Below are 25,379 nucleotides of genomic sequence, written 5' to 3'. Positions count from 1 at the left end.
TTGCAAAATTCGGAATCCAGGAAAACAGCCCAAAAACAGTGGAAAAATAGAAGATTTCTTGGATGAAAACACTCACAAACACTTCGATTACTTAAATATCAAAAGACTTACAAGTTTCCACGGATACAATGCTCTCAATTCGAGAAGAGAAGCTTTCTCTCAAGCCCTAGATTAGAAAAACCTAAAACAGCCACCAAAACAAGATCCCTCCAAAACAAACCTTAACTCCCGTTTAACCCTCACATGATCCCCCCAAAATACCCTAATTACCCCTAGGGCAAACAAAACAAACTCCCTCTTACATTTGGTGGGCTCCTTGGGCCCACCCGACTCCTCCCTCTCCTTCGGCCGAACGCCCAGGCGGGCGTTTTCTCCGCCTGCAGTAGGCGAGAACCGGCCCCTTGTGGGCTGGTGCGGATGCGGGATGGACCGGGCGGTCCGGTCCATCACATGCATGTTGTACTGAATTCTGGGTGATCATTTGCATTTGTTGTTATTGCGTGTTTCATCTTATCAATTTTTGGTGATCCTAAGGAAATTTTGGTCGGTCTTGGACATTCTTAATTATTCTAAATCGTCTTACTACCTTAGTGCAAATTGGTTCAATAAATATTATCTTCTCTAACTCCAATACATTTATTACTCTGCGTTCTACTCTGGGGTTTACTGCAAGTCTAAATTTGCATCTCCACCTTATTACCTGTAGAAATTTGCTTCAATACTCTTCCTATATAATATGATTTCTGTAGCAAGATTTTGGACGAGTGATCAATCACTATGGATTGTGAAAACTATCTTAAGAAATACTCAATATAAATATTAATATTTTGATCATTACATCTTAAAGTGATCCCACGTAGGCTGTTGAATTTCTTTGGTTGTAGGGTCAATCCTATTAATCTATGTGGCATGACTCCTTTCACGTGTTGACAGTTAATTCAGGATTTTAATGGTGCTTTGACTACTAATTTGTGTCCTGATCTTATCTTCTTGGCTTGGCTTGTGTTGAAATATTTTATGAATGAAAGCTCAGTAGCTCACTACTTAGTTAATAATGTTCTTTGAAAACTATGCAAACGCTCGAGTCTTTCTTTTTGCAGGGGACCTGAAAATATTGGAATGTGTGATTAATCATTATGGTCCTCAAAGAGCCTAATAAAGATTCATGGAGATGGGCTTTAGGCATTGTATATATAGTTGCAGTTGCATCAATATGGATTGCTGCTAGTTATATTGTTCAGACAGTGGTAGATGAGGGGGTTTCTCCTTTCTTGTTAAGCTACATTTGCAACTCTTTGTTTGTGGTTTACATTCCCATTGTTGAAATTACACGATATTTTGAGGATACAATTTCTAATCTATTAGCCAAAAAGCACAATGAACCATCCATGCAAGGATCTTGCTATCCAGAGAATGCAAGTCTTTTGCTAGGAAGTGATAAAGAACCAATCATAATCGGTAGTCATCCTAGAGAACCTATTGCATCTGGAACTGAAACAAGGATTCAAGATATAGAAAGAATTTTTCCCAGTCAAGCTGATGAGTTTTCTCCTGGAAACCCAATTAGTAGTACAGGAACGCAATTGGATTCAAAAATGCGTTGGACGCGTACTCAAGTAGCTAAAGTCAGCCTTTTGATTTGTCCGTTTTGGTTTTTTGCACAACTCACTTTCAATCTTTCTCTCAAGTATACGACTGTCACTGTAAGCTTTTCAACTTATTTCCCTACATTCTATCACTTTCCACATTCCTTTATTGTCATTTTCTCAATTAATTTACTTTGATTATGCAGTCGAACACCATCTTAAGCAGCACGTCTAGCCTCTTCACCTTTCTGGTCTCTGTTGCATTCTTGGGAGAAAAATTTACATGGGTAAAGTTAGTCAGTGTTCTTCTCTGCATGGGAGGTACCGTGCTAGTGAGCTTAGCTGATTTGGGAGTTGGAGTAAATGCTATTGCATATAATGCTGTTCTTGGGGATGCACTTGCACTTGTTTCAGCTGGCCTTTATGCTGTTTACATTACTCTCATTCGGAAAAAGCTACCCGATGAAAATAAGGGAGAAGGTCATGCAAGCATGGCCCAATTTCTTGGATACCTTGGGTTATTTAATCTCTTAATTTTTCTTCCTGTTGCACTTTTTTTAAATTTCACCGAGATAGAACCTTTCCACAAGCTGACATGGAGACAATTTGGCCTCATTGTTGGAAAAGGTATGTATGACCTCCTAGTTTTCGCTATGTTTGTTACTTGTATCTACACTTGAGGGTAGCTCAGGTCCTTATCTCTTTTTTTTTTTAAGTGTTTATATTTTAGTTAGTTAAGAAGGGCATATGTTTTCTTATGGTAATCATGTGAGGGCATTCATAGGTATTTGGCTTATGTTCTCTTTTAAAGAAGGCTGGACTAGTAACATATGTGTGCCACTTGGTGGTGGCAAGGCTTGTGGAAACAGAATGTTTCAAACCACTTATTTATGCAGGAGCATCTGCGGTGAATGATTTGATGAGCACAAATTAAATGGCACTGAGATTGACTACAAAGAAGGCACAAAGATTGCGTTGTTATATCATAGCTAGCTCCATATAAGACCAAAAATATATGTATAATATTAAGAAGCCACATAAGTGTAGTTATAAATAGGACTAATTTTTCTAAATAGGCTCTCCTAATTCCCTCCTAAATTAGGTCTCTTTTCCTAAATAATTTCTCTCATATTTGAATTCAAATTAGATCTCTTGTCCTAAATAATTTCCTCTCAATTATAATTAAAATTTTCCTAAACAATTCCACTTTGATTAAGAACCTTCCTAAACGGCTTCCTCTTGGTTAGGAAACTTCTTAAATCCCTCCCAATCAAGTCGGTCGGTTCATCAGTGAGTGAAGATGTAATGATAAGCGGCCTGAACATTGATGTTCTCCTACCAATTGTTTAATCTAGATTTTGCCACATGTTTTTGATAGGGTGAGGGGGAATCAGGGAACTAAGTGCATCTTTTATTAAGTCAAAAGTATACGTGTGACTACAAATTTTTATTTAGACAGAAGTATGTGTTTTTTTTTTCTCCCTTGGATATTACATTTATGTCATAGAATTTTCTTGATTCATTCAATTATATTAAAAATTTGTCTGGCAGACTTTTGGAGGGGAAACGGAAAGAAAGAAAAATTTAAGGTCAAATTAGATACATTGAAGATTAAGTTAATGTTATAACTCCCGAAATTTTTCATATGTAAGTGTTTGTTCTAATATGTATTTATTTTAAATAGTTCACCCTTTCCTCTTTAGGAAGTGTTTTTGGATTCAGAAGTATTATTACATCATCTTTTAACTTCAATTTCACATACCTCCTGTTCACTTGAGAAGCTGATTTGTAATTTTCATAATTAATAGTCTTTTTTTTTTAATATGCATATTTAATTTATGACACATTGTGCGAATGATTATGCTAATTCGCTTGGTCTAAACTAAACAAGAAGTTCAAGGTTTGTAGGCTTTCTAGGTTGAAACCCTGTAGCTATTCCCAATGAACTCATACTTGTTGACTTTTGACGAATGTAGCTATTCCCAATGAATCTTTTTTCTCCATTGCATGCTAAGATCAGATTCTCTTTTTTAGCCATTAGTAATATCATATTCGAATTAGATATACACCCTTTTTAAGTATAAATTTTGACATATCACTTGAGCTCCTATTAATTACTTCAATTTGTCATCAGTTTGTTGGTAATAAGTAGTTAATTTTAATTTTTTATTTTCATAAAGTTGTTCAATAATAAATAATAAATTTTACATCCTTGCCAATCATAATGGTTTTAGATATAACCACTTTATTAAAATATACTTTGGCTGGGCCTTTAAAAAAGCTGCTTTAAGACCATTCACCCCAACTGAATATGTAGTATAAAATTGAAAATTTTTATACTAAAAAGCTATTTTAAGAAACAGTAAGAAAGCTGTTCCAAATGAAACCTATAATTTGTTATTATGTTACTACGCTATGTTTCTATCTTTTGATTTTTTTTCATATTGTAGTGTAGATAGATGTAAATATGTCGATATGCTTGATTTGTGTAATCAAAATTTTAATTATTTTAGTGTCCTATTGTACATTTTGCATATTATACTCTCCTACCATGCATGATCAAATCAATTTTTGATAAGTTTTATAAGCTAAAAGATTATTAGGATATCTTTAATTCTTCAAAAGCTATTGGTATAATCTTGATCTTATAAAATTTACCCATGCCACTCTTCTTCTACTTATGGAGGGACAATGCACAAAGAGGCATGGGAGTATCTTCATATTTATAATGAAAAAAGTCACATTTATTTTAATATTCAATTATTAAGATTAATTACTATAAAATTTTTATTCATAAACTAAGCATTTATATTTTCTGACAACGATGATATGTATATACTATATTAAGCAATTTTAAGAGAATTTTAATATAAATAAACAATTGTTATAATTTTTTTTTAAAAAAATATAGAGAGATGATTATAATATTTTTCTGATTTTTAAAGAATATTTTTTAGATAAATAAAATGTTATTTTAATATTAATACCAATGAATTGAGGTGACATTTAATAATAACTAATACTATAAAGTGAGTTATCAATAATATTAAAAAATTCAATGATATGTTAATAAATAAACGCTATATTAATTTGCTGTATAATTTAAGAAAACCTTTGAAAATCTTATGAAATTTTTTAATATTACTAAAAAAATCCTAGCTTTTAACTTCCCTCAACTGTCTTATAGTTTTAATCAAATTTATTTTTATTTGGGCATTCATTTTTTCTTTCTTTAAGCGTTTCCCTTTTTTTTTTTCCTATCATAATTTATATTACAATATTAAGATATAATTTTGTCCTCTAAATTCTGATATTTAACTGGATCCCTAAATTCCCCCCCTAAAAAAAAAATTAACTTGATAAATTGATAAAAAATATATATTATTAAAGTAATTATGCAAAAATCTTGGAAGTCAAGTCTTCTTTCACCAGAATTACTCAGTCTGCAGCTCGAATCTTCTCTTGGCCCTTAACTACCCTCAACTTCTCGACTGCCGTCGCCAAACTCACACTTTTATCACCCAAATCCTCCCGGCCACCTCTCACTCTCTCTCTGCGATTCTCTTTCCCCTCGTTTTCTTTCTATCTGCTTCGATGTCAGAATCCAGAGGACTCTGCAACTGCTGCGCCAAATTCCTGATCTCCGCCGGACTCACCGTCCTCATCGTTTGGATCTCCTTCCGCTTCATCAGACCCCGCTACTACATCGTCTCCTTCGACCGCCCCACCACCAACTCTTCTTCCCTCTTCGCCTCCTTCCAGCTCGAAATCGAGAACAAGAACCGCCAAATCGGCATCTACCATGACGAAATCGCGCTAACCCTCCTCGCCGGCCCCAATCTCTCCTCCCCACTCTCCCACTTTGTTGTCCCCGCCTTCTATCAAGGCCATCTCAAGACGGCCGAGAAGCCCGGTAACTTCAGCGGCATCTCCGGCTGGAATCGGACGCGGCTCGCCGGAGAGTCGGTGTTCCGTGTTTTGGCGAATTCGGCGTTCCGGTTCAAGGTGCTGGGATGGAAGAGTCGGCACCATGCAGTGAGTGTAGCCGGCGATGTGGAGGTTGATGCTGACGGTAAGAAGACCGCGACGAAGGGTATACGATTGTCGTCTTCCGCTGCTGTGGTTGCTCCGGTTGTTCCGAGTACCTTTTTCCTTTATGCTTTGCTGATCTTGACGTGATGCTTTAGGATTGGGCGGTTGAGATTGAATCACAGCAGCTTTGTTTATAGCTTTTGTAAAAAGAAAAAAACGTAATTATTTTTTTAAATGCTTTGACGGCTAATCAATATAATATAAAAAAAAGCACCGGAGAGAGAGTGAGAGAGAGAGATCGATCTTTGTAAATTATTCTTTAGAATGGTTAACTTTTATGATTTGAGATTTTATTTGGAATAAATTCATACTTGTTGCATCCTGGAGTATTCACGGATGTAGAGAAATATATAGTTTAGCGTCTTAGGGTTATACGAAGATCCAGCACACAAGCAGATAAGAGAGAGGGTGTAGCATTCATAAGAGATATCATAATTTTTACGTGGAAACCCCTTAAAAGGGGGAAAAACCATGGGGTCTAGCATGGGCGGATCCCCATTTAGTTGAGGGGGGGCAAATGCCCGCCCTCTTGCCCGCCCTCAAATTTTTTTTTTTTAATTTTAGTGAGATATTTTGAAATATTTTGGGTATTTTGCCCCCTCACAAAAAATTTTTTTGCCATCATTTAATCAATCCTAAGCATCTTTGCCCATCCCCACAAAAAAAAAATTTTTTTTTGCCCACCCTGAAAAAAGAAGCTGGATTCACCCCTGGGGTCTAGCTCAGTTTGAATGAATCCACTAGTATTTGCAGTCAATTACAAATGAGGTCCTTCCTTGGGAGAAGGTCTTGGCTTAATTTTACAAATGTACATCATATAGAGCACATTACATGGTGGGAATTACATATACATGTCTGTTTGATCTGCAGGACCATAATCAATAGGTTGGAGGCCAGAAAGACCGTTATCTGGTGATGGAGGTCGGCAGTATTCTGGGAGAACTCTGGGCGTCAGGTAGTGGCCCAGCAGAAGTCCGGGCCTCAGGTGGTGCTCTGGTGGAGCATAAGGCCTCAAGAGGCTGTTAGGCGTAAGTCCGAGCCTTAGGTGATGGCCTGGTGAAGCATAGGGCCTCAAGTGGTGGTTCGGCGGAGCAACGACGTCAAACGGTGGTCCGGCGGAGGTGAGGGCCTCAAGTGGTGGTCCGGTGGAAGTTCGGGCATCAGGTGGTGGCCTGGTGGAGCACAAGGCCTCAAGTGGTGGTCCGACGGAGCAACGACGTTAGGTGGTGGTCCAGCGAATGTGAGAGCTTCAAGTGGTGTTCCGACAAAAGTTCGGGCCTCAAGTGGTGGTCCGAAGGAGCAACGGCGTTAGGCAATGGTCCGGCAAAGATGAGAGCCTCAAATGGTTGTCCGGTGAAAGCGAGGGCCTCAAGTGGTAGTCCAATGAAGGTTCGGCGGTGGTCCGGCAAAACTCCGTCGGTGGTCGAGGAGGAGCTTCTTCCTTCTCTTCTTTTTGCTTTCCCCTCTCTCAAGAGAAATGAGAGGTCTATTTATAGATTTCTAGTGTCATGACCCGTAAATAGGTGAGAGATCAAGGGTAAAGGGGGAGTGCTCGAATGGACGACCGATGTTGAATCCCTTGATCATGGACCGTTTGATGGACATTTGAAGATCTAATTGGTGTCAGAATTCAGTGATATTGGGCTTGTTGGATTCATCTCGTCGAGCCGCTCGATTCGACTATAAGCTCGATATGTTTCAAGACCGTTTGGTAATCTAATTTGCTGTTCGAACCTTTCAACAACGCTTCAAACCCTTGATTTAGACTCATTTGGGCTCGGATTGAGTCGAATTTGGTGTCGTTGGGTTCGTATTTTCGAGACGCTCAGTTTGACTGTAAGTTTGCTGAAATCGGAGTTCAGGTGATCTTGAATTTAATTTTTGAAATTTTCGACTTGATTTTGCCTCGGGATTCGTGCACAATCAAGATAATTTTTTGAGGATGTATCAATATTCATATTTGATACTTAAATTTGCATATGATTGTGAATTTAGTTTAGTTGCAGCATTTATGATTAAAAAGAGGAATTTTATGTGGTATATTAGTAAATATAGAAGTTTAGATATTAAACATGTATTTTCATTAGTTTTATGTGTTATGTATGTAAAAATCCCTTTTTTTTTTTTTAATATGTGCCCTAAAACCTACACTTGGACGAGTGCTCTGAAGCGAAGAAGACCACAGGGCAACCCGCAACGCTGCAAAGCAGATCATTGATGATGAGAAATCAATAGAGAGGAAAGCATTTCTTGGAACCTTCCCGCTGGAAGTGGAAGACTTGACTGCAAATAGAGAGGAAACCATGAAAATGCATCGATCCTAGCTTTCTTCGAACCTTCCCCTGGAAGACTCGACTCCGAAGTAAACCACGGATCGCCCTGCTGCAATGGTATAAAGTATATGGGATGGTAAGAAAAGAGTCGCTCATCCTCTCCCCCCACCATATGGCTCCGAAAATGCACCCAAGCTGCCTCTCGGCCCTGAGAGCAGGCGACATGAACCGCCTCTATGAACTGCTCCAGGAAGAGCCAACACGAATCTACGGCATGACCATTAAGGGAAACACCATACTCCACATCGCCGCAAGCCTCGGCAACGCCTGGCTCATCACCCAGTTGTGCAATCACCTTGATTTGGACCTCCTGCTGCACCAGAACTTAGAAGGCGACACAATCCTCCACTGCGCCGCCCGTGCAGGGCACGACAACATCCTTTCCTTGCTGATCAATCACCACGCTGGAGGGGAAATGATGGGAGCGTTGAACCAGTGTGGGGATAGCGCTCTTCACGAAGCTGCACGCGGCGGCCATGCTAATGCAGTCAGGCAGCTTTTAGCAGCCGGAGATAATATGGCTTCGAAGGTTAACAGAGATGGAGAGTCGCCGATTTATCTAGCGGCGGAGAGGGGCTCAGTGGAGGCTGTGCAAATGTTGCTTGGGTGCGCGGTGGTGGATTATGGAGGACCTCGAGGGCAAAATGCTCTTCATGCTGCCGTCTGTCGAAGCTACGGTAAGATGGTAACCACAATGAAATTACCATTTCTATAAAAGATCAACACCATTGTTAGTTAATTTTTTTTAAGAATATTTTTAAGATCAAATCAGTAGGATAAATTTATAAAAATAAATGAACTGTAGTGTATGTTGTGGTAGCTAACTGTTGTAAGATGTTGCTCGACAAAATGCCTGAACTAAACCTAAAAAAGGATAACTCACTAAGCGTCCCCATTCACTACGCGGCTTCCCTTGGAGATGTAAACATGGTGCGTCTTCTGCTACAAGCGAACGCTAGAATAGCTCATCTCTTGGACGACCATGGCCTCTCAGCCATACACATCGCAGCAAGCAAGGACTATGCCAATGTTATCGAGGAGATACTCCACCATTGCCCAGATGCCACTGAGCTCACTGATATTGAAGGCAACAATTTTCTTCATGTTGCCACAAAGAAGAGAGCGACAACAGTGGTGAAACTAGTCCTTAGTAACCCTCTGCTCAGACAGAGCATAAATGAGACGGATCGTGAAGGAAACACGCCATTGCATTTGGCTGCAATGAACCACAGCAGGGAAATCATCCGCCTTTTGTTGTCTGATAGCAGAGTCGACACAAATGTTATAAACCGCAAGGGTCTCACTCCCCTTGATATAGCTTCATCGTGTGCTGACTCAAGTATTCGTCTCAGGATGGTACGTATAACTTCATATCAACAGTGAATTCTTTCAAGCAAAAGAAGATGCAACCTTTAGGGACAAATCAAACTCTTTATAATGGAACTGTTTTAAATATCCATTTGCAGAAGAAGATGTGCGAAGAATTGGCCTCTGCTGGTTCCAAATTTGGCACTCACCGAATAGACATCTTGATGGGTAAGGATCAACGGAGGCCAGAAGAAGAGCTTAACCGATATAGAACACTGGCAAGTAACATGGCAATAGTGGCAGTACTCGTTGCAACAGTTACATTTGCAGCTGCTTTTACCTTGCCTGGAGGTTACAGCAATGATGACAGCAATAATCAGGAACAAGGCACGGCAATTCTAGCCAAGAAATTAGCTTTCAAGGTGTTTCTTATCTCCGACACCATTTCAATGCTAAGCTCTATTAGCGTTACCTGCTTGCTAATTTGCACTGGCTCTCTAGATCACGACATAAGATTGCACTCCATCATTACTGCCATGAAGTTCATGTGGGTTGCACTAGGAGGGATGGTGGTAGCGTTCTCCATGGGAATCTATGTGGTCTTGGTCTCAAAATGCAGATGGTTGGCTGTTCTTATTTGTGGAATGGCTGCTTGTGTTCCCTTCATGGCTTGTTTGATAGCTGGTTGGCCAACTTTTGGTTCTATTAAGCTGGTGCAGAATGACAGAAATCAAAAGAGGATAGAAAGAAAAACTTCAATCTTCAATGTTAACATGCACATGCCCCATTGGATGGTGTTTGATTTTGTCACACCCGCTAGTTCAGATAAACTATTGGACCATCATCCTGTATAGTATATTTTCGCAGAAGTATTCTTTCCGGGACTTTAAATTCCATCTATATGAACTTATTCAGAAACCGGGAAAAAGAGCAGGAAAAACAGGCACAAAACTCGGTTTTCATGATTTATTATTATTATTATTATTATTATTTTGGACATGATGTCTTATTTGTTGATTTGGAATTATTTTCGAAAATCTAATCAGATTTATTTTGAAAAGATTTGATATTCAATTAATATATTATTTAGACAATTGATTATTTCTCTAAATTGTTGATTTGATTGTGTTTGATTATGGATTAGGTTTCGATGTTTTTTCTCACTTTACTTTATCTCAAATCTATAAAATAGAGTACAAGGACTGTTGTTGTATGTAAGAGAGAGCTTGAGGGTTATTGTAATTCTCTTTTTCTCAAATTTAGTGAAATCATCATCTCTCCGTGGACGTAAACATCTTCGCAGAATCACATAAATCATTGTATTTATTATATTTGTATGGTGATTTTATTTTCATTGTGATTGCTTGCACAACATTATTAGGATCTTTGGTTTACATTGATGGTCTTCTCATGATCCATAGAATCTAAAGATGACATCAATGAACTATAAGGAATCATCTTGACGAAGGAATTGAAAATTCAAGAAGGGCAAGCCGACCGGTTTTTCTCTAGCCCAACGAACAATCTCCTCAGGTACCTTATCTATAAACTGTACAATAATAAATTAGTATTATGCAACCAGGGTCATATACCCATGTTCATATATAATAAAATGAAAATGCTTAGCTTATTTGTTTGGGCCTATTAGAGATCTCCATGCCCTTAAGGATCATGGGCATCACAACAGGGCGAGCAAGCTCAACAATGCCCTTGATAAAACTCAGTAGCTTCATGCTTTATTCTATGTTGCACCATACATCAAAAAGAAGCTTGCAGATTTGAACCTGCAAAAGAAAAAAAAAAGTAATGAGTTGTTGAATGTCTTGATTCTTGTCCTTCATGCTTGTGGCTTCTTTGATTAATGGATCAAATTCTCTCACCTCCATCATGTATGAGGCTTGGTTGAAGTCAAACAATATAAATATTGGTATCTCTTATATGAGTGTTTGATCTCTTTTGTATTTATTTATGACACATCTATTGACCTCATTATTTGAGGTCAATTTCTCCTATTCAATCTTTAGCGCATAGGTTTTTGTAGCCTAGTGTAGACATTACTCTTCTAGGACTTCTCTTAGGAGGATGCCTAATGATGTAGCATCGACTTAACTCGATAACTCGACCTAAGTCAAAATCAATTCAACCCAATATGTATTTAACTCAAATCGAGTATGATTTAAAGGACAATAGCCCCGATTAGCCCGAATTGACTCAACCCGATCCATTTAAAATCGAATCGAAACTAATCATTAAATATTTTAATTCAAACAAAAATTCACTAAGTTAACACTCTAACCTTATTAAAATTAGCTCTAAATTCTTCATTGATAAATAAAATGTTAAAATCATTTAAATAAATTTCAAATAAATATATATCTTTAATCAATAAATAGCCCCGATTAGCCTGGATTGACTCACCCCGAGCCATTTAAAATCGAATCAAAACTAATCAAATTAAATATTTTAGTTCGAACCAAAATTTACTAAGTTAACACTCTAATCCTATTAAAACCAGCTCTAAATTCTTCATTGATAAATAAAATGTTAAAATCATTTAAATAAATTTCAAATAAATATATATGTTTAATCAATCAATTCTAATAGAATAAATTTACTAAAAATAAATAAATATATATCTTCTTCCCCTTGAAGGCAGGTAACCTCTTCCCCCTTCCTTCCTTGCTTCTTCTTATTCCTTTTCTCTTCTTTTATATATCTTTACTTTGAATAATTGAAGAATAGAGGAAGAAGAAAATATGGGAAGAACTTTATTAAGTGTTCTAATGTGTAGAGGATGGGTTTACCTTTAGTTAGATACCCTCTTAATAAAGTTCTTTTCTAGGAAATTAAGCTGTGTGGTATGATAGTATAATTTCAAATGGGTTATTTTGTGTCATCTCTCATGTATTATATGCTAGGTGTTTGACTAAATGCCTCAAAGGGGCTAATTTCCTAATCTTTTTCTTTGTCTTCGCTTTCATCTATACAAAACTTTAGTGTCAAATGGATAAGTGTGCACACATATACATACGCACTTATGTGATTATTTCCTTTCTTAGTGCTATTTCGATATTGTTGGCTCTTATTCTACCATAGCAACGAAGCATCAAGGATGACATGATACTCTTCTAGCAAGTCGCTTGTAGTGTTACTAGATTTTCCTCTATGGCTAATTGATGTCATGTTACCACAAATGATTATCGACATACTTTAAGTTTGCTAGGTGTTTGATTTGTAGCCAATATGTGTAATGAATTGGAATGCGAGATGAAAGCGATATTGAGTAAGTCTCTCTTGTTAATGCATGTGTTAGGTTGAAATGATAGATATGAACAACATGAGATACCTTTTCCTTTTGTAACAATGTTTTCATGAGTAATAACTTGGCAAGTTTTATATTTCAAATTTGTAGGTATGAATTGATTTAATATAGAGATGTTGGGTTTATGTTTGATAATTGTTCCATCAATGAAAGAGCGCATAAATAAGGTTATGCTTAGAGGCATTCTTCTCAAAAGGGGTTTGAAGAATTTTGTATTTGTGCTCCAATATTTTCTATAAATTACTGTTTACGAACTTGTTGTAGGTTTTATTTTGCTAAGCCTGGATGAATCTGAGCTTTATTCAATGTCAGTTAAAGAAATGAATGACCACAAAAATTTTAGAACTTTCTTTTACATACACTTGTAGTTACTTGACGCATCTGACTAAGATTAGAAAGCCTTCATATGCTTTATGTTTCATTTGAGAATTCAAGTTGAGTTGATGTAAGTTTTGCATGCCTTGTGTTGGGTGGCTTTCTTTGGGTCTAAAAGGAAGAAATCTGGTGAGCATTGTGTTAAAAAGTGTTCATGTTGCTTTATGTTGGAAGACTCTGATTTGCAGCTAAACACAGATAAATGTGTTATTTCTACCAAAACGTTTAAAAATCCCGCCCATGGTTCACAAGCTGGGTCGAGCTCGTTTATAGTGGGACGAGCGAGCTCGTTTATAGTGGGACGAGCTTGAGCTCGAGCTCGCATGTGAAGCTCAAGTTCGAGCTCGCTTTCCGACTGACGAGCCGAGCTCGATAAGGCCTAAACTTGGCTCGACTCGTTTACACGCCTAGTTGAGAGAGAGAGAGAGATCTCTGTAAATTAATTTTGAGAATGATTAACTTTTATGATTTGAGATTTTATTTAGAATATTTAGGTCAATTAAATTAATTTCTTATGATTTAGATTTTAGTTTAGTTGCAGCATTTATGATTATAAAGTTATTATTAAAACAGGTCATTGATGATGAGAAAACAGTGGAGAGGAAAATGACATGCACCCAAGCATTGAAAACAGTCGCTCTCAACCCTACATGGCCATGAAAATGGAAGAGTTGACTCCGAAGTACTGTAAACCACAGGTTGGCCTGCAACGCTATCAAGCACTGGTGATGGTAAGTAAAAAGTCGCTCTCAACCCTACATGGCCATGAAAATGGTTGTGTCAATAAGAAATCACGTCGAAAAGTCGACTACGAAAACACAAAACAAATCATAACTCGGTCAAAACTCAATATCTTTGAAAACAGAAATAGGGTTCGGAGTCCTTACCACGAGATCTTCACTTTTCCCAACAGCAGCGTCGGACGAAAAGCGCTCCGCGGCCTCCAAAACCCAAGATTCCTCTTTTTCCCTTTTCTCTTTCTCTCTCTAAAACAGATATTTTGATTTTAAAAATATTTTCTCTCTCATCAAAACGAGCTGATTTCTTTAAATCAGTTGTCTGATCGGCCCGGCCGATCGCCAAATCGTCCCGGGACGATCAGACCAGAAAAATCGTCCTGGACGATTCCCAGAACTATTCTCAGGCCGATATTTTCTACAGTGCCGATCGGCCTGGACGATTTCCAATCGTCCTGGACGATCCTGAGAGGAAAAATTTAAATCAGAGAGGAACAGTAAGGGAACGAGGTCTCACAGTTTGGTAGCAAGATTTAGGCCGGATCATTTGCCCTGAGATTTGGTTTTGCATTTTGCCGATGTGCTCAAATCCTGTTTTCATTTGCTGTGAAGTTTGGTAGCAGGTTTTAAGACGGATTATTTGCCGTGAGATTTGGCTTTGAATTTTGCCGGTGTGCTCAAATCCTACTATCATTTGCCGTGAGATTTGGTTTTGCCTGGATTTACCACTTAGTCAATTTCGCACAAATTGTCAATTGTGCATGGAGAAATTCTCTTGTTTTTAATCAATATATTGTTAATATCTTCATTAGATTATATAATATGATTATATCATCTATTGTTATTAATCAATATATTGTTAATGCCCGCTGCGATTTTGTAGAATTATCGCGGTTTAAACCTCTATTAGAAGTGATATCTACTCCAGCGGTCATAGAACCGCCGCAGAATGTGTTTGCAACACATTGCAGTCACAACGGTCGTGCATCGGCTTTGCAACCGCTACAAGAAAATTTGTAGCGGTTAAATCTGCCGGGAAAAGTCTAATTTTAATTGCGATACGGTATCCCTTTTCTATGGTAGTGTTAGTTTGGTTGGTGTGCAAATACGATTGGGAATTCTCCAACCCGTGCTCATTTCCCCTTGAGTATCAACCCTCATAAGTGGGACCCAATCAAGTTTAGGTCAGGAGGTTTTTTAGGTGAGTGTCTCTTTTAGATAAGTCAAGAATTAGTCAGGCTGTCAAATCTCATTTTCGGGGGTGGAAGCAGGTGAATAACCCGTTTCAAAAACATAAATAAATACATTTCATCAAATTTTCAATGTTAAATTTGAAAGCATTACCAATAAATAATAAATATTTTGTAATTAATTTATTTGTTATACTTTTTTTTAATATGTGCCCTAAAACCTTACACTTGGATGAGTGCTCCAAAGCGAAGAAGACCACAGGGCAACCCGCAACGCTGCAAAGCAGATCATTGATGATGAGAAAACAATACAGAGGAGAGCATTTCTTGGAACCTTTCGGGTGGAAGTGGAAGACTCTTCAAGGCTTGCAACGCTGTAAAGCGCAGGGGATGGTAAACCACGGGTTCCAAGAAAATGCATCCATCCTAGCTTCTTTGAACCTTCCCCTGGAAGACTCGACTCCTAAGTAAACCACGGATCGCCCTGCTGCAATGGTATAAAGTATATGGGATGGTAAGAAAAGAGTCGCTCATCCTCTCCCCCCACCATATGGCTCCGAAAATGCACCCAAGCTGCCTCTCGGCCCTGAGAGCAGGCGACATGAACCGCCTCCATGAACTGATCCAGGATGACCCAACACGATTATACGGCATGACCATTAAGGGAAACAGCATACTCCACATCGCCACAAGCCTCGGCAACGCCTGGCTCATCACCCAGTTGTGCAATCAACTTGATTTGGATTTCCTGCTGCACCAGAACTTAGAAGGCGACACAATCCTCCACTGCGCCGCCCGTGCAGGGCACGACAACATTCTTTCCTTGCTCATCAAAAACTGGTTTGGAGGGCTAATGATGGGAGTGTTGAACCAGCGCGGGGATAGCGCTCTGCACGAAGCTGCACGTGGCGGCCATGCTAATGCTGTATGGCAGCTTGTAGCTGCTGGAGATAATATGGCCTCAAAGGTTAACAGAGATGGAGAGTCGCCGATTTATCTAGCGGCGGAGAGAGGCTCAGTGGAGGCCGTGCAATTTTTGCTTGGGTGCGAGGTGGTGGATTATGGAGGACCTCGAGGGAAAAATGCTCTTCATGCTGCCGTCTGTCGAAGCTATGGTAACCGAAATTTCCATTTCTATAAAAGATCAACACCTTTATCAGTTAAATTTTTTTTAAGAATATTTGTAGGATCAAATCAGTAGGATAAATTTATAAAATTAAATAAACTGTAGTGTATGTTGTGGTGGTAGCTAACTGTTGTAAGGTCTTTAGATATTGCGAAGATGTTGCTCGACAAAATGCCGGAACTAAACCTAAAAACGGATAACTCCCTAAGCGCCCCCATTCACTATGCGGCTTCCCTTGGAGATGTAAAAATGGTGCGTCTTCTGCTACAAGCGGATGCTACAATAGCTCATCTCTTGGACGACCATGGCCTCTCAGCCATACACATCGCAGCAAGCAAGGACTATGGCAATGTTATCGAGGAGATACTCCACCATTGCCCAGATGCCACTGAGCTCACTGATATTGAAGGCAACAATTTTCTTCATGTTGCTACAAAGAAGAGAGCGACATCAGTGGTGAAACTAGTACTTAGTAACCCTCTGCTCAGACAGAGCATAAATGAGAAAGATCGTGAAGGAAACACGCCATTGCATTTGGCTGTAATGAACCACTCCAGGGAAATCGTCCTTCTTTGGTTGTCGGATAGCAGAGTCGACACAAATGTTATAAACCACAATGGTCTCACTCCCCTTGATATAGCTTCATCATGTGCTGACTCAAATATTCGTCTCAGGATGGTACGTATGACTTCATATCAACAATGAATTCTTTCAAGCAAAAGAAGATGCAACCTTTAGCTACAAATCAAACTCTTTATAATGGAACTGTTTTAAATATCCATTTGCAGAAGAAGATGTGCGAAGAATTAACCTCTGCTGGTTCCAAGTTTGGCACTCACCGAATGGACATCTTGATGGGTAAGAATCAACGGAGGCCAGAAGAAGAGCTTAACCGATATAGAACACTGGCAAGTAACATGGCAATAGTGGCAGTACTCATTGCAACAGTTATATTTGCAGCTGCTTTTACCTTGCCTGGAGGTTACAGCAATGATGACAGCAATAACCAGGAACAAGGCATGGCGATTCTAGCCAAGAAATTAGCTTTCAAGATGTTTCTTATCTTCGACACCATTTCAATGCTAAGCTCTATTAGCGTTACCTTCTTGCTAATTTGCACTGGCTCTCTAGATCACGATATAAGATTGCACTCCATCATTACTGCCATGAAGTTCATGTGGGTTGCACTAGGAGGGTTGGTGGTAGCGTTCTCCATGGGAATCTATGTCGTCTTGGTCTCAAAATGCAGATGGTTGGCTGTTCTTATTTGTGGAATGGCTGCTTGTGTTCCCTTCATGGCTTGTATGATAGCTTGTTGGCCAACTTTTGGTTCTATTAAGCTGGTGCAGAATGACAGAAATCAAAAGACCATAGAAAGAAAAAATTCAATCTTCAATGTTAACATGCACATGCCCCATTGGATGGTGTTTGATTTTGTCACACCCTTTGCTTCAGCCAGCTAGTTCAGCAAAACGTTTGGAACATCCTATATAGTATATTTTCGCAGAAGTATGCTTTCCGGGACTTTAAATTCCATCTATATGAACTTATTCAGAAACTGGGAAAAAGAGCAGAAAAAACAGGCACAAATCTCGGTTTTCATGATTTATTATTATTATTATTATTTTGGACATGATGTCTTATTTGTTGATTTGGAATTATTTTCGAAAATCAAATCAGATTTATTTTGAAAAGATTTGATATTCAATTAATATATTATTTAGACAATTGATTATTTCTCTAAATTGTTGATTTGATTAGGGATTAGGTTTCGATATTTTTTCTCAGTTCACTTTATCTCAAATCTATACAATAGAGTACAAGGACTGTTGTATTATGTAAGAGAGAGCTTGCGGGTTATTGTAATTCTCTTGTTCTCAAATTTAGTAAAATCATCCCCTCTTCGTGGACGCAAATATCTTCACATAATCACATAAATCATTGTATTTATTATATTTGTATGGTGATTTTATTTTCATTGTGATTGTTTGCACAACATTATTAGGATCTTTGGTTTACATTGATGGTCTTCTCATGATCCATTGAATCTAAAGATGACATCAATGAACTATAAGGAATCATCTTGACAGAGGAATTGAAAATTCAAGAAGGGCCAGCCGAACGGTTTTTCTCTAGCCCAATGAACAATCTCCTCAGGTACCTTATCTATAAACTGTACAATAATAAATTAGTATTATGCAACCAGGGTCATATACCCCTGTTCATATATAATAAAATGAAAATGCTTAGCTTATTTGCTTGGGCCTATTAGAGATCTCCATGCCCTTAAGGATCATGGGCATCACAATAGGGCGAGCAAGCTCAACAATGCCCTTGATAAAACTCAGTAGCTTCATGCTTTATTCTATGTTGTACCATACATCAAAAAGAAGCTTGCAGATTTGAACCTGCAAAAGAAAAAAAAAAGTAATGAGTTGTTGAATGTCTTGATACTTGTCCTTCATGCTTGTGGCTTCTTTGATTAATGAATCAAATTCTCTCACCTCCATCATGTATGAGGTTGGTTGAAGTCAAACAATATAAATCTTGGTATCTCTTCTATGAGTGTTTGATCTCTTTTGTATTTATTTATGACACATCTATTGACCTCATTATTTGAGGTCAATTTATCCGATTCAATCTTTAGCGCATAGGTTTTCGTAGCTTAGTGTAGACATCACTCTTCTAGGACTTCTCTTAGGAGGATGCCTAATGATGTAGCATCGACTTAACTCGATAACTCGATCTAAGTCAAAATCAATTCAACCCAATATGTATTTAACTCAAATCGACTCATCTCAAATCGAGTATGATTTAAAGGACAATAGCCCCGATTAGCCTGGATTGACTCACCCCGAGCCATTTAAAATCGAATCAAAACTAATCAAATTAAATATTTTAGTTCGAACCAAAATTTACTAAGTTAACACTCTAATCCTATTAAAACCAGCTCTAAATTCTTCATTGATAAATAAAATGTTAAAATCATTTAAATAAATTTCAAATAAATATATATCTTTAATCAATAAATTCTAATAGAATAAATTTACTAAAAATAAATAAATATATATCTTCTTCCCCTTGAAGGCAGGTAACCTCTTCCCCCTTTTTTTTTATTTTTTAACCTCTTCCCCTTCCTTCCCTGCTTCTTCTTATTCCTTTTCTCTTCTTTTATATATCTTTACTTGGACTAATTGAAGAATAGAGGAAGAAGAAAATATGGGAAGAACTTTATTAAGTGTTCTAATGTGTAGAGGATGGGTTTACCTTTAGTTAGATACCCTCTTAATAAAGTTCTTTTCTAGGAAACTATGTGTGGTATGATAGTATAATTTCAAATGGGTTATTTTGTGTCATCTCTCATGTATTGTATGCTAGGTGTTTGACTAAATGCCCCAAAGGGGCTAATTTCCTAATCTTTTTCTTTGTCTTCGCTTTCATCTATACAAAGCTTCAGTGTCAAATGGATAAGTGTGCACACATATACATACGCACTTATGTGATTATTTCCTTTCTTAGTGCTATTTCGATATTGTTGGCTCTTATTCTACCTTAGCAATGAAGCATCAAGGATGACATGATACTCTTCTAGCAAGTCACTTGTAGTGTTACTAAATTTTCATCTATGGCTAATTGATGCCATGTTACCACAAATGGTTATCAAGATACTTTGTTTTCTAGATGTTTGATTTGTAGCCAACATGTGTAATGAATTGGAATGCGAGATGAAAGCGATATTAAGTCTCTCTTGTTAATGCATGTGTTAGGTTGAAATGATAGATATGAACAACTTGAAATACCTTTTCCTTTTGTAATATGTTTTCATGAGTAATCACTTGGCATGTTTTATATCTCAAATTTGTAGGTATGTATGGATTTAATATAGAGATGTTGGGTGTTGGGTTTATGTTTGATAATTGTTCCATCAATGAAAGAGCGCATAAATAAGGATATGCTTAGAGGTATTCTTGTCAAAAGGGGTTTGAAGAATTTTGTATTTGTGCTCCAATATTTTCTATTAATTAATGTTTACGAATTTGTTGTAGGTTTTATTTTGCTAAGCCTGGATGAATATGAGCTTTATTCAATGTGAGTTAAAGAAATGAATGAGCACAAAAATTTTAGAACTTTCATTTACATACATACACTTGTAGTTACTTGACGCATCTCACTGAGATTAGAAAGCCTTCATATGCTTTATGTTTCATTTGAGAATTCAAGTTGAGTTGATGTAAGTTTTGTGTGCCTTGTGTTAGGTGGCTTTCTTTGGGTCTAAAAGGAAGAAATGTGGTGAGCATTGTGTTAAAAAGTGTTCATGTTGCTTTATGTTAGAAGACTATGATTTGCAGCAAAACACTTAAAAATTCCGCCCATGACTTGCAAGTCGGGTCGAGCTCGAGCTCAAGCTCGCTTGTCGAGTTCGAGTTCGAGCCCGCTTTCCGACTGACGAGCCGAGCTCGATAAGGTCTAAACTCGACTCGTTTACACCCTTAGTGGAGAGAGAGAGAGAGATCTTTGTAAATTAATTTTGAGAATGGTTAACTTTTATGATTTGAGATTTTATTTAGAATATTTAGGTCAATTAAATTAATTTCTTATTATTGAGATTTTAGTTTAGTTGCAGCATTTATGATTATATAATCATAAATGCAAAAACATTTGTTTAAACATTAATAATTATTATAATATATAATATACAAAAATTCCATTTGTAAACATAAACTACATTTACCTATTTCTAATGAAAATTTTATTTTATAATAATTAAAAAAGCCATCAAAAACTAAAAAAAAAAATTAGAGTCAGTAATCAGCCTAATTGGCAACTATTATAATTACTTTTAAATCATTAACCATGCATAACAAATATAAATTATTTCTTCAAAACTTTTTTCTCACAACGAAAAAAGACTTAAATTGAGAAAGTTAAAAAATATACATATGCTAAAATTTTTGATTTGCCAATCACACATTCAAGAGAGGCCTACCATTTAAAGCCGAATTAAAAGTTCATGAAAATATTATGCATTATTCATATAATATCTTAGGAATTTTAAAATAAATTTCACCAAAATTTCAATTTTAAATTTGAAAGCATTATTCATATATATTTTTTAATGTGTTCCCTAGAACCTGCCCCTTGGACGACTGGACTCTGAAGAAGACCACAGGTCAACCCGCAACACTGCAAAGCAGATCATTAATTATGAGAAAGCAATAGAGAGGAAAGCTTTTCTTGGAAGCTTCTCGCTGGAAGTGGAAGACTTGACTCCGAAGTACTGTAAACCACATGAAAATGAATCTTAGCTTTCTTCGATCCTTCCTGCTGGAAGACTCGATTCCGAAGTAAACCACGGGTCGCCCTGCAATGTTATAAAGCAGATGGAATGGTAAGAAAAAAGTCGCTTATCCGCTCATCACCCCTCCATATGGCCGCCAGAATGCACCCAAGCTGCCTCACGGCCCTGAGAGCGGGCAACATGGCCCGCCTCCGTGCGCTGCTCCAGGATGACCCAACACGATTCTACGGCATCACCGTTAAAGGAAACAGCATCCTCCATATCGCCGCAAACCTCGGCAACGACTGGCTCATCACCAAGGCGTGCAATGACTCCCAATGGGACCTCCTGCTGCACAAGAACTTAAAAGGCGACACGATCCTCCACTGCGCCGCCCGTGCAGGCCACGACCAGATCCTATCATTGCTGATCGATCATGGAGCAGGATTGCAAATGACGGGAGTGTTAAACGAGCGCGGGGATAGCGCTCTGCACGAAGCTGTACGCGGCGGCCATGCTAAAGTTGTCCGACAACTTTTAGCTGTTGGAGAGAACATGACCTCCATGGTTAACGGAGATGGAGAGTCTCCGCTTTATCTAGCAGCGGTGAGGGGCTCGGTGGAGATTGTGAAAATGTTGCTTGGATGTGCGGAGGTGGATTATAGAGGACCTCGAGGGCAAACTGCTCTGCATGCTGCCGTCTGCCGAAGCTATGGTAACCGCCACGAATTTCCCATTTCTATAAAAGATCAACATCTTTTTAGCAATATTTGTATTTTGTAGGATTAAATTCGCTGGAGATGCTCATAGTCACATAATCACCAAGACTATTACATAGAAATCCCTTAAAGAACATAGAATCTCTCACTCTGAGTTATGTTTTTATAGCTTCGTTCAACTCCCCTTTCTTGTTAGGAGTTTAGATAGTAACTATGAAATAATTATGATGTAATGCGAAATGTCAGGACTTCTATGGTTATTTTTTTAAATCAAAATTTAGATCATTATGAATTTGTATAAAAGCTCTCCACAAATCGTTTTTTTTTCCACCTGTAACGAAGAATTTGACTTGAAAGATGTAGACATAAATTTAGATCGATCTAAACAAACATACTACAAGTATAAACAAATTATAAAAAGATTTTAAGGTCTTCGATATTGCAGAGATGTCCAAGCAAAACTAAAAATAAAAAAAATTTACCTTTTTTTGCATGTCGTGGTAGCTAACTCTTGTAAGGTCGGTCTTCAGATATTACGCAGATGCTACTGGAAAGAATGCCGGCACTAAACCTACAGGCGGATGCCTCCCTAAGCGCCCCCATTCACTACGCAGTTTCCCTTCGAGATGTAAAGATGGTGCGCCTTTTACTGAAAGCGAACGCTACAATAGCTCATCTCTTGGACGACAAGGGCCTCACAGCCATCCACATAGCAGCAAGCAAGGGCTATACGAAAGTTATTTGGGAGATACTCTGCCATTGCCCTGATGCCACTGAGCTCACTGATTATGATGGAAACAATTTTCTTCATGTTGCTGCAAAGAAGGGAGCGAGAATAGTGGTGAGACAAGTTCTTAGAAATCCTCTACTCAGACAGAGCATAAATGAGACAGATCATGAGGGAAACACACCATTGCATTTGGCTGCAATGAACTGCAAGTGGAAAATCGTTCGCCTTTTGCTGTCAAATAACATAGTCGATAAAAATGTTATAAACTGCAAGGGTCTCACTCCCCTTGATGTAGCTTCATCAATTGATGCCTCCAAATTTCGCTTCAGGAGGGTACGTATGACTTCATATCAACAAATGAATTAAAGTAATTATTTTAAGCAAATGGAGTTGAAGCCTTTAGAAACAACTCAAACTCTTTTAATGAAACTCTTTTAAATGTCCATTTGCAGAGGATTATGTTAAAAAAATTGAACTCTGCTGGCACCAAATTTGGTCCTCACCGAATGGACATCATGATGCCTGAGGATCAAGATTATCCAGAAGAAGAGCTTGACAGACATAGAGCAATGGCAAATAACCTTGCAATAGTGTCAGTACTCATTGCAACAGTTACATTTGCAGCCGCTTTCACATTGCCTGGAGGTTATAGCAATGATGACAGTAACCAGGGACAAGGCATGGCGATTCTAGCTAAGAAAGTAGCTTTCAAGGTGTTCCTTATCTCTGATACCATTGCAATGGCAAGCTCTATGTGCATAACCTTCTTGCTAATTAGTAGTAGCTCTCCAGAGCGCGACCAAAGATTGAGCGTCATCATTACTGCCCAGTTTTGCGTACAGGTTGCACTAGTAGCAATGTTGGTGGCATTTTCCATGGGCATTTATGTGGTCGTGGTTTCACAATGCAGATGGTTGGCTGATCTTATTTGTGGAATGGCTATTTGTACTCCCTTTATTATTTTGTGGTCATCTAGTTTCATAAAGGTTAACTATCCTTAAATATGCAAATGAACCTAGCTTAGTTTATCATAAGCTCGTTCATATTCGAGCTCAATTTTGAACTTTTATATTTGTGTTTAATCTTGGTTCATTTAAAATGACATATGTTTATATTTAGTTCAACGTTCGATTTTTTAGTGCTCATCGAGGTTTAAACGAGCGGCTCGTTTAAATTAACAAACGAGCCTTATCAAGCTATATCGAAATGAAGATTAGCTTAACAAATGAATTTTACCAAGATTACTAATAAGTATTAACATTTATATCGAGCCTGTTAATAAACATATTTATCAAGCTTTCTTTAGCCCATAAACAAGCAAGCTTATCGAGCTTTCTCCAACCCATAAACGAATTGCTTGTCAAGCTCATAAATGATACTTTTAATAAAATATATTTTTAATGAACCCTAAAATCAAATAGTCCATCAAACATTAACAAATATGTTATGATCTTGAATAAACTCTTTCTATAATGAGACTTAATCAATATTTATATATAATATTATACGAGGTTCTTATAGAACAAGTATTCATTTTGTCAACAAGCTTTTTAACATGTTTCTTATCGAACGTGTTCATGAGTGTCAAACGATGTTGTTCATAAGCATAAACAAGTCGAATGCATAGTTGCTTAAGCTTATTTATTTAATCACCGAATATTTTAAAAAAAAATGTTCAAGTTTTTTAATTATTTAATCATACGATTATGAATGAGTAATGATCGAGCCGAGGCACGAGTAACTTGTTGAGTGCTTAATTTGTTTGCAACCCTTATTTTGGTATATTTAAGGTGGGGCAAAATGTTAACATGTACATGGTTGATTTTGTCACATCCTATTAGAGGCCACCAAGCCCATAAAGGTCATGAGTATCACAATAGTGCGAGTAAGCTCAACCATGCCCTTTATAAAACTCAATAGCTCCATGGTTTATTCTATGGGACAAATTTTAAATATAGTTAAGGTGATAAATAAAATTAAATTAATAATATTAAAAAAATTAACTTAGTTGTAGTGTAACAATCCAAAAAATAAGAAAAGTATTTTAAAATGAAAAATGCAAAACCTATGAATTTTATGTATGAAGTGGAGTGCAATGGTGTTGTGTTTGGTAGCGCTGCAACGATATGCATAAGAGTAGATCAGCGCCAGAAAATGACATTGTGGTGCTTGTGTCTCTGTTCTACATTAACTCTAAAATCGACATGTAGTGTTTTGGTGCTGAGTCTGAGCTCGCTGCTTACCTTGGTTGTGAAGAAACCAATGTAAAAGAAGGGAGAGGGGAAGAGAAAGAGCAGAGATAGAGGAAAAAAGATTAAACTTATTTGACCATTATCCCCGCGCTCTCTTTTCCTCTCTCTTCCATTCTCCTCCCCCTTCATTTTCTTTCTCTATGCTTTGATGTCAAAATCAAGAGGACTCTATAAATGCTATGACAAATTCCTCATCTCAGTCGGCAAGCTGTCAACCTTGCCGACTTGTACCGTTCTCACCTTTTGGATCTCCTTCTAAAAGCATACTTAGCAATATGAGAAATTTTTATTTGCGGTCACCAGAGGTCAATTAGGACCTGCCATATCACCA

General features: G+C 37.7%; 5 protein-coding genes across 9 annotated transcripts in view; all 5 read left to right on the top strand.

The window, feature by feature from the left end:
- Positions 1-2,276, top strand: part of LOC110094326 (solute carrier family 35 member F5) — a 13,726-nt gene extending 11,450 nt beyond the window's left edge. For all 5 annotated transcript variants that reach the window (XM_020819535.2, XM_028700493.1, XM_028700494.1 and 2 more), the window contains 2 exons: positions 1,101-1,703; positions 1,793-2,276. In XM_020819535.2, coding sequence (XP_020675194.1) covers positions 1,137-1,703; positions 1,793-2,266 — 1,041 coding nt within the window. In that variant the 5' untranslated portion in view covers positions 1,101-1,136 and the 3' untranslated portion in view covers positions 2,267-2,276. The remainder of the gene's footprint in view (positions 1-1,100; positions 1,704-1,792) is intronic.
- Positions 2,277-4,993: 2,717 nt separating this feature from the next.
- Positions 4,994-5,872, top strand: LOC110094321 (protein NDR1). Its single transcript, XM_020819528.2, has one exon. It carries the CDS (start codon positions 5,181-5,183, stop codon positions 5,763-5,765), a length of 585 nt encoding a protein of 194 aa, XP_020675187.1. The 5' UTR covers positions 4,994-5,180; the 3' UTR covers positions 5,766-5,872.
- Positions 5,873-7,985: 2,113 nt separating this feature from the next.
- On the top strand, positions 7,986-10,358 carry LOC110094322 (ankyrin-1-like). Its single transcript, XM_020819529.2, has 3 exons — positions 7,986-8,688; positions 8,832-9,367; positions 9,478-10,358. The coding sequence occupies exons 1-3, from the start codon at positions 8,085-8,087 to the stop codon at positions 10,171-10,173; spliced, it is 1,836 nt and encodes a 611-aa protein (XP_020675188.2). The 5' UTR covers positions 7,986-8,084; the 3' UTR covers positions 10,174-10,358.
- Positions 10,359-15,312: 4,954 nt separating this feature from the next.
- LOC110094328 lies at positions 15,313-23,797 on the top strand. Its single transcript, XM_028700502.1, has 6 exons — positions 15,313-16,058; positions 16,215-16,747; positions 16,858-17,371; positions 21,376-22,062; positions 22,597-23,129; positions 23,249-23,797. The coding sequence occupies exons 1-6, from the start codon at positions 15,455-15,457 to the stop codon at positions 23,795-23,797; spliced, it is 3,420 nt and encodes a 1,139-aa protein (XP_028556335.1). The 5' UTR covers positions 15,313-15,454.
- LOC114581116 (ankyrin repeat-containing protein At5g02620-like) lies at positions 16,711-18,172 on the top strand. Its single transcript, XM_028700491.1, has one exon. The coding sequence runs from the start codon at positions 16,771-16,773 to the stop codon at positions 17,530-17,532; it is 762 nt and encodes a 253-aa protein (XP_028556324.1). The 5' UTR covers positions 16,711-16,770; the 3' UTR covers positions 17,533-18,172.
- Positions 23,798-25,379: the final 1,582 nt, after the last annotated feature.

The sequence above is a fragment of the Dendrobium catenatum genome, unplaced genomic scaffold (genome assembly GCF_001605985.2).
Source record: "Dendrobium catenatum unplaced genomic scaffold, ASM160598v2 fragScaff_scaffold_1539, whole genome shotgun sequence".
Lineage (NCBI taxonomy): Eukaryota > Viridiplantae > Streptophyta > Magnoliopsida > Asparagales > Orchidaceae > Dendrobium > Dendrobium catenatum.
This window is presented reverse-complemented; position numbering and strand designations above follow the sequence as displayed.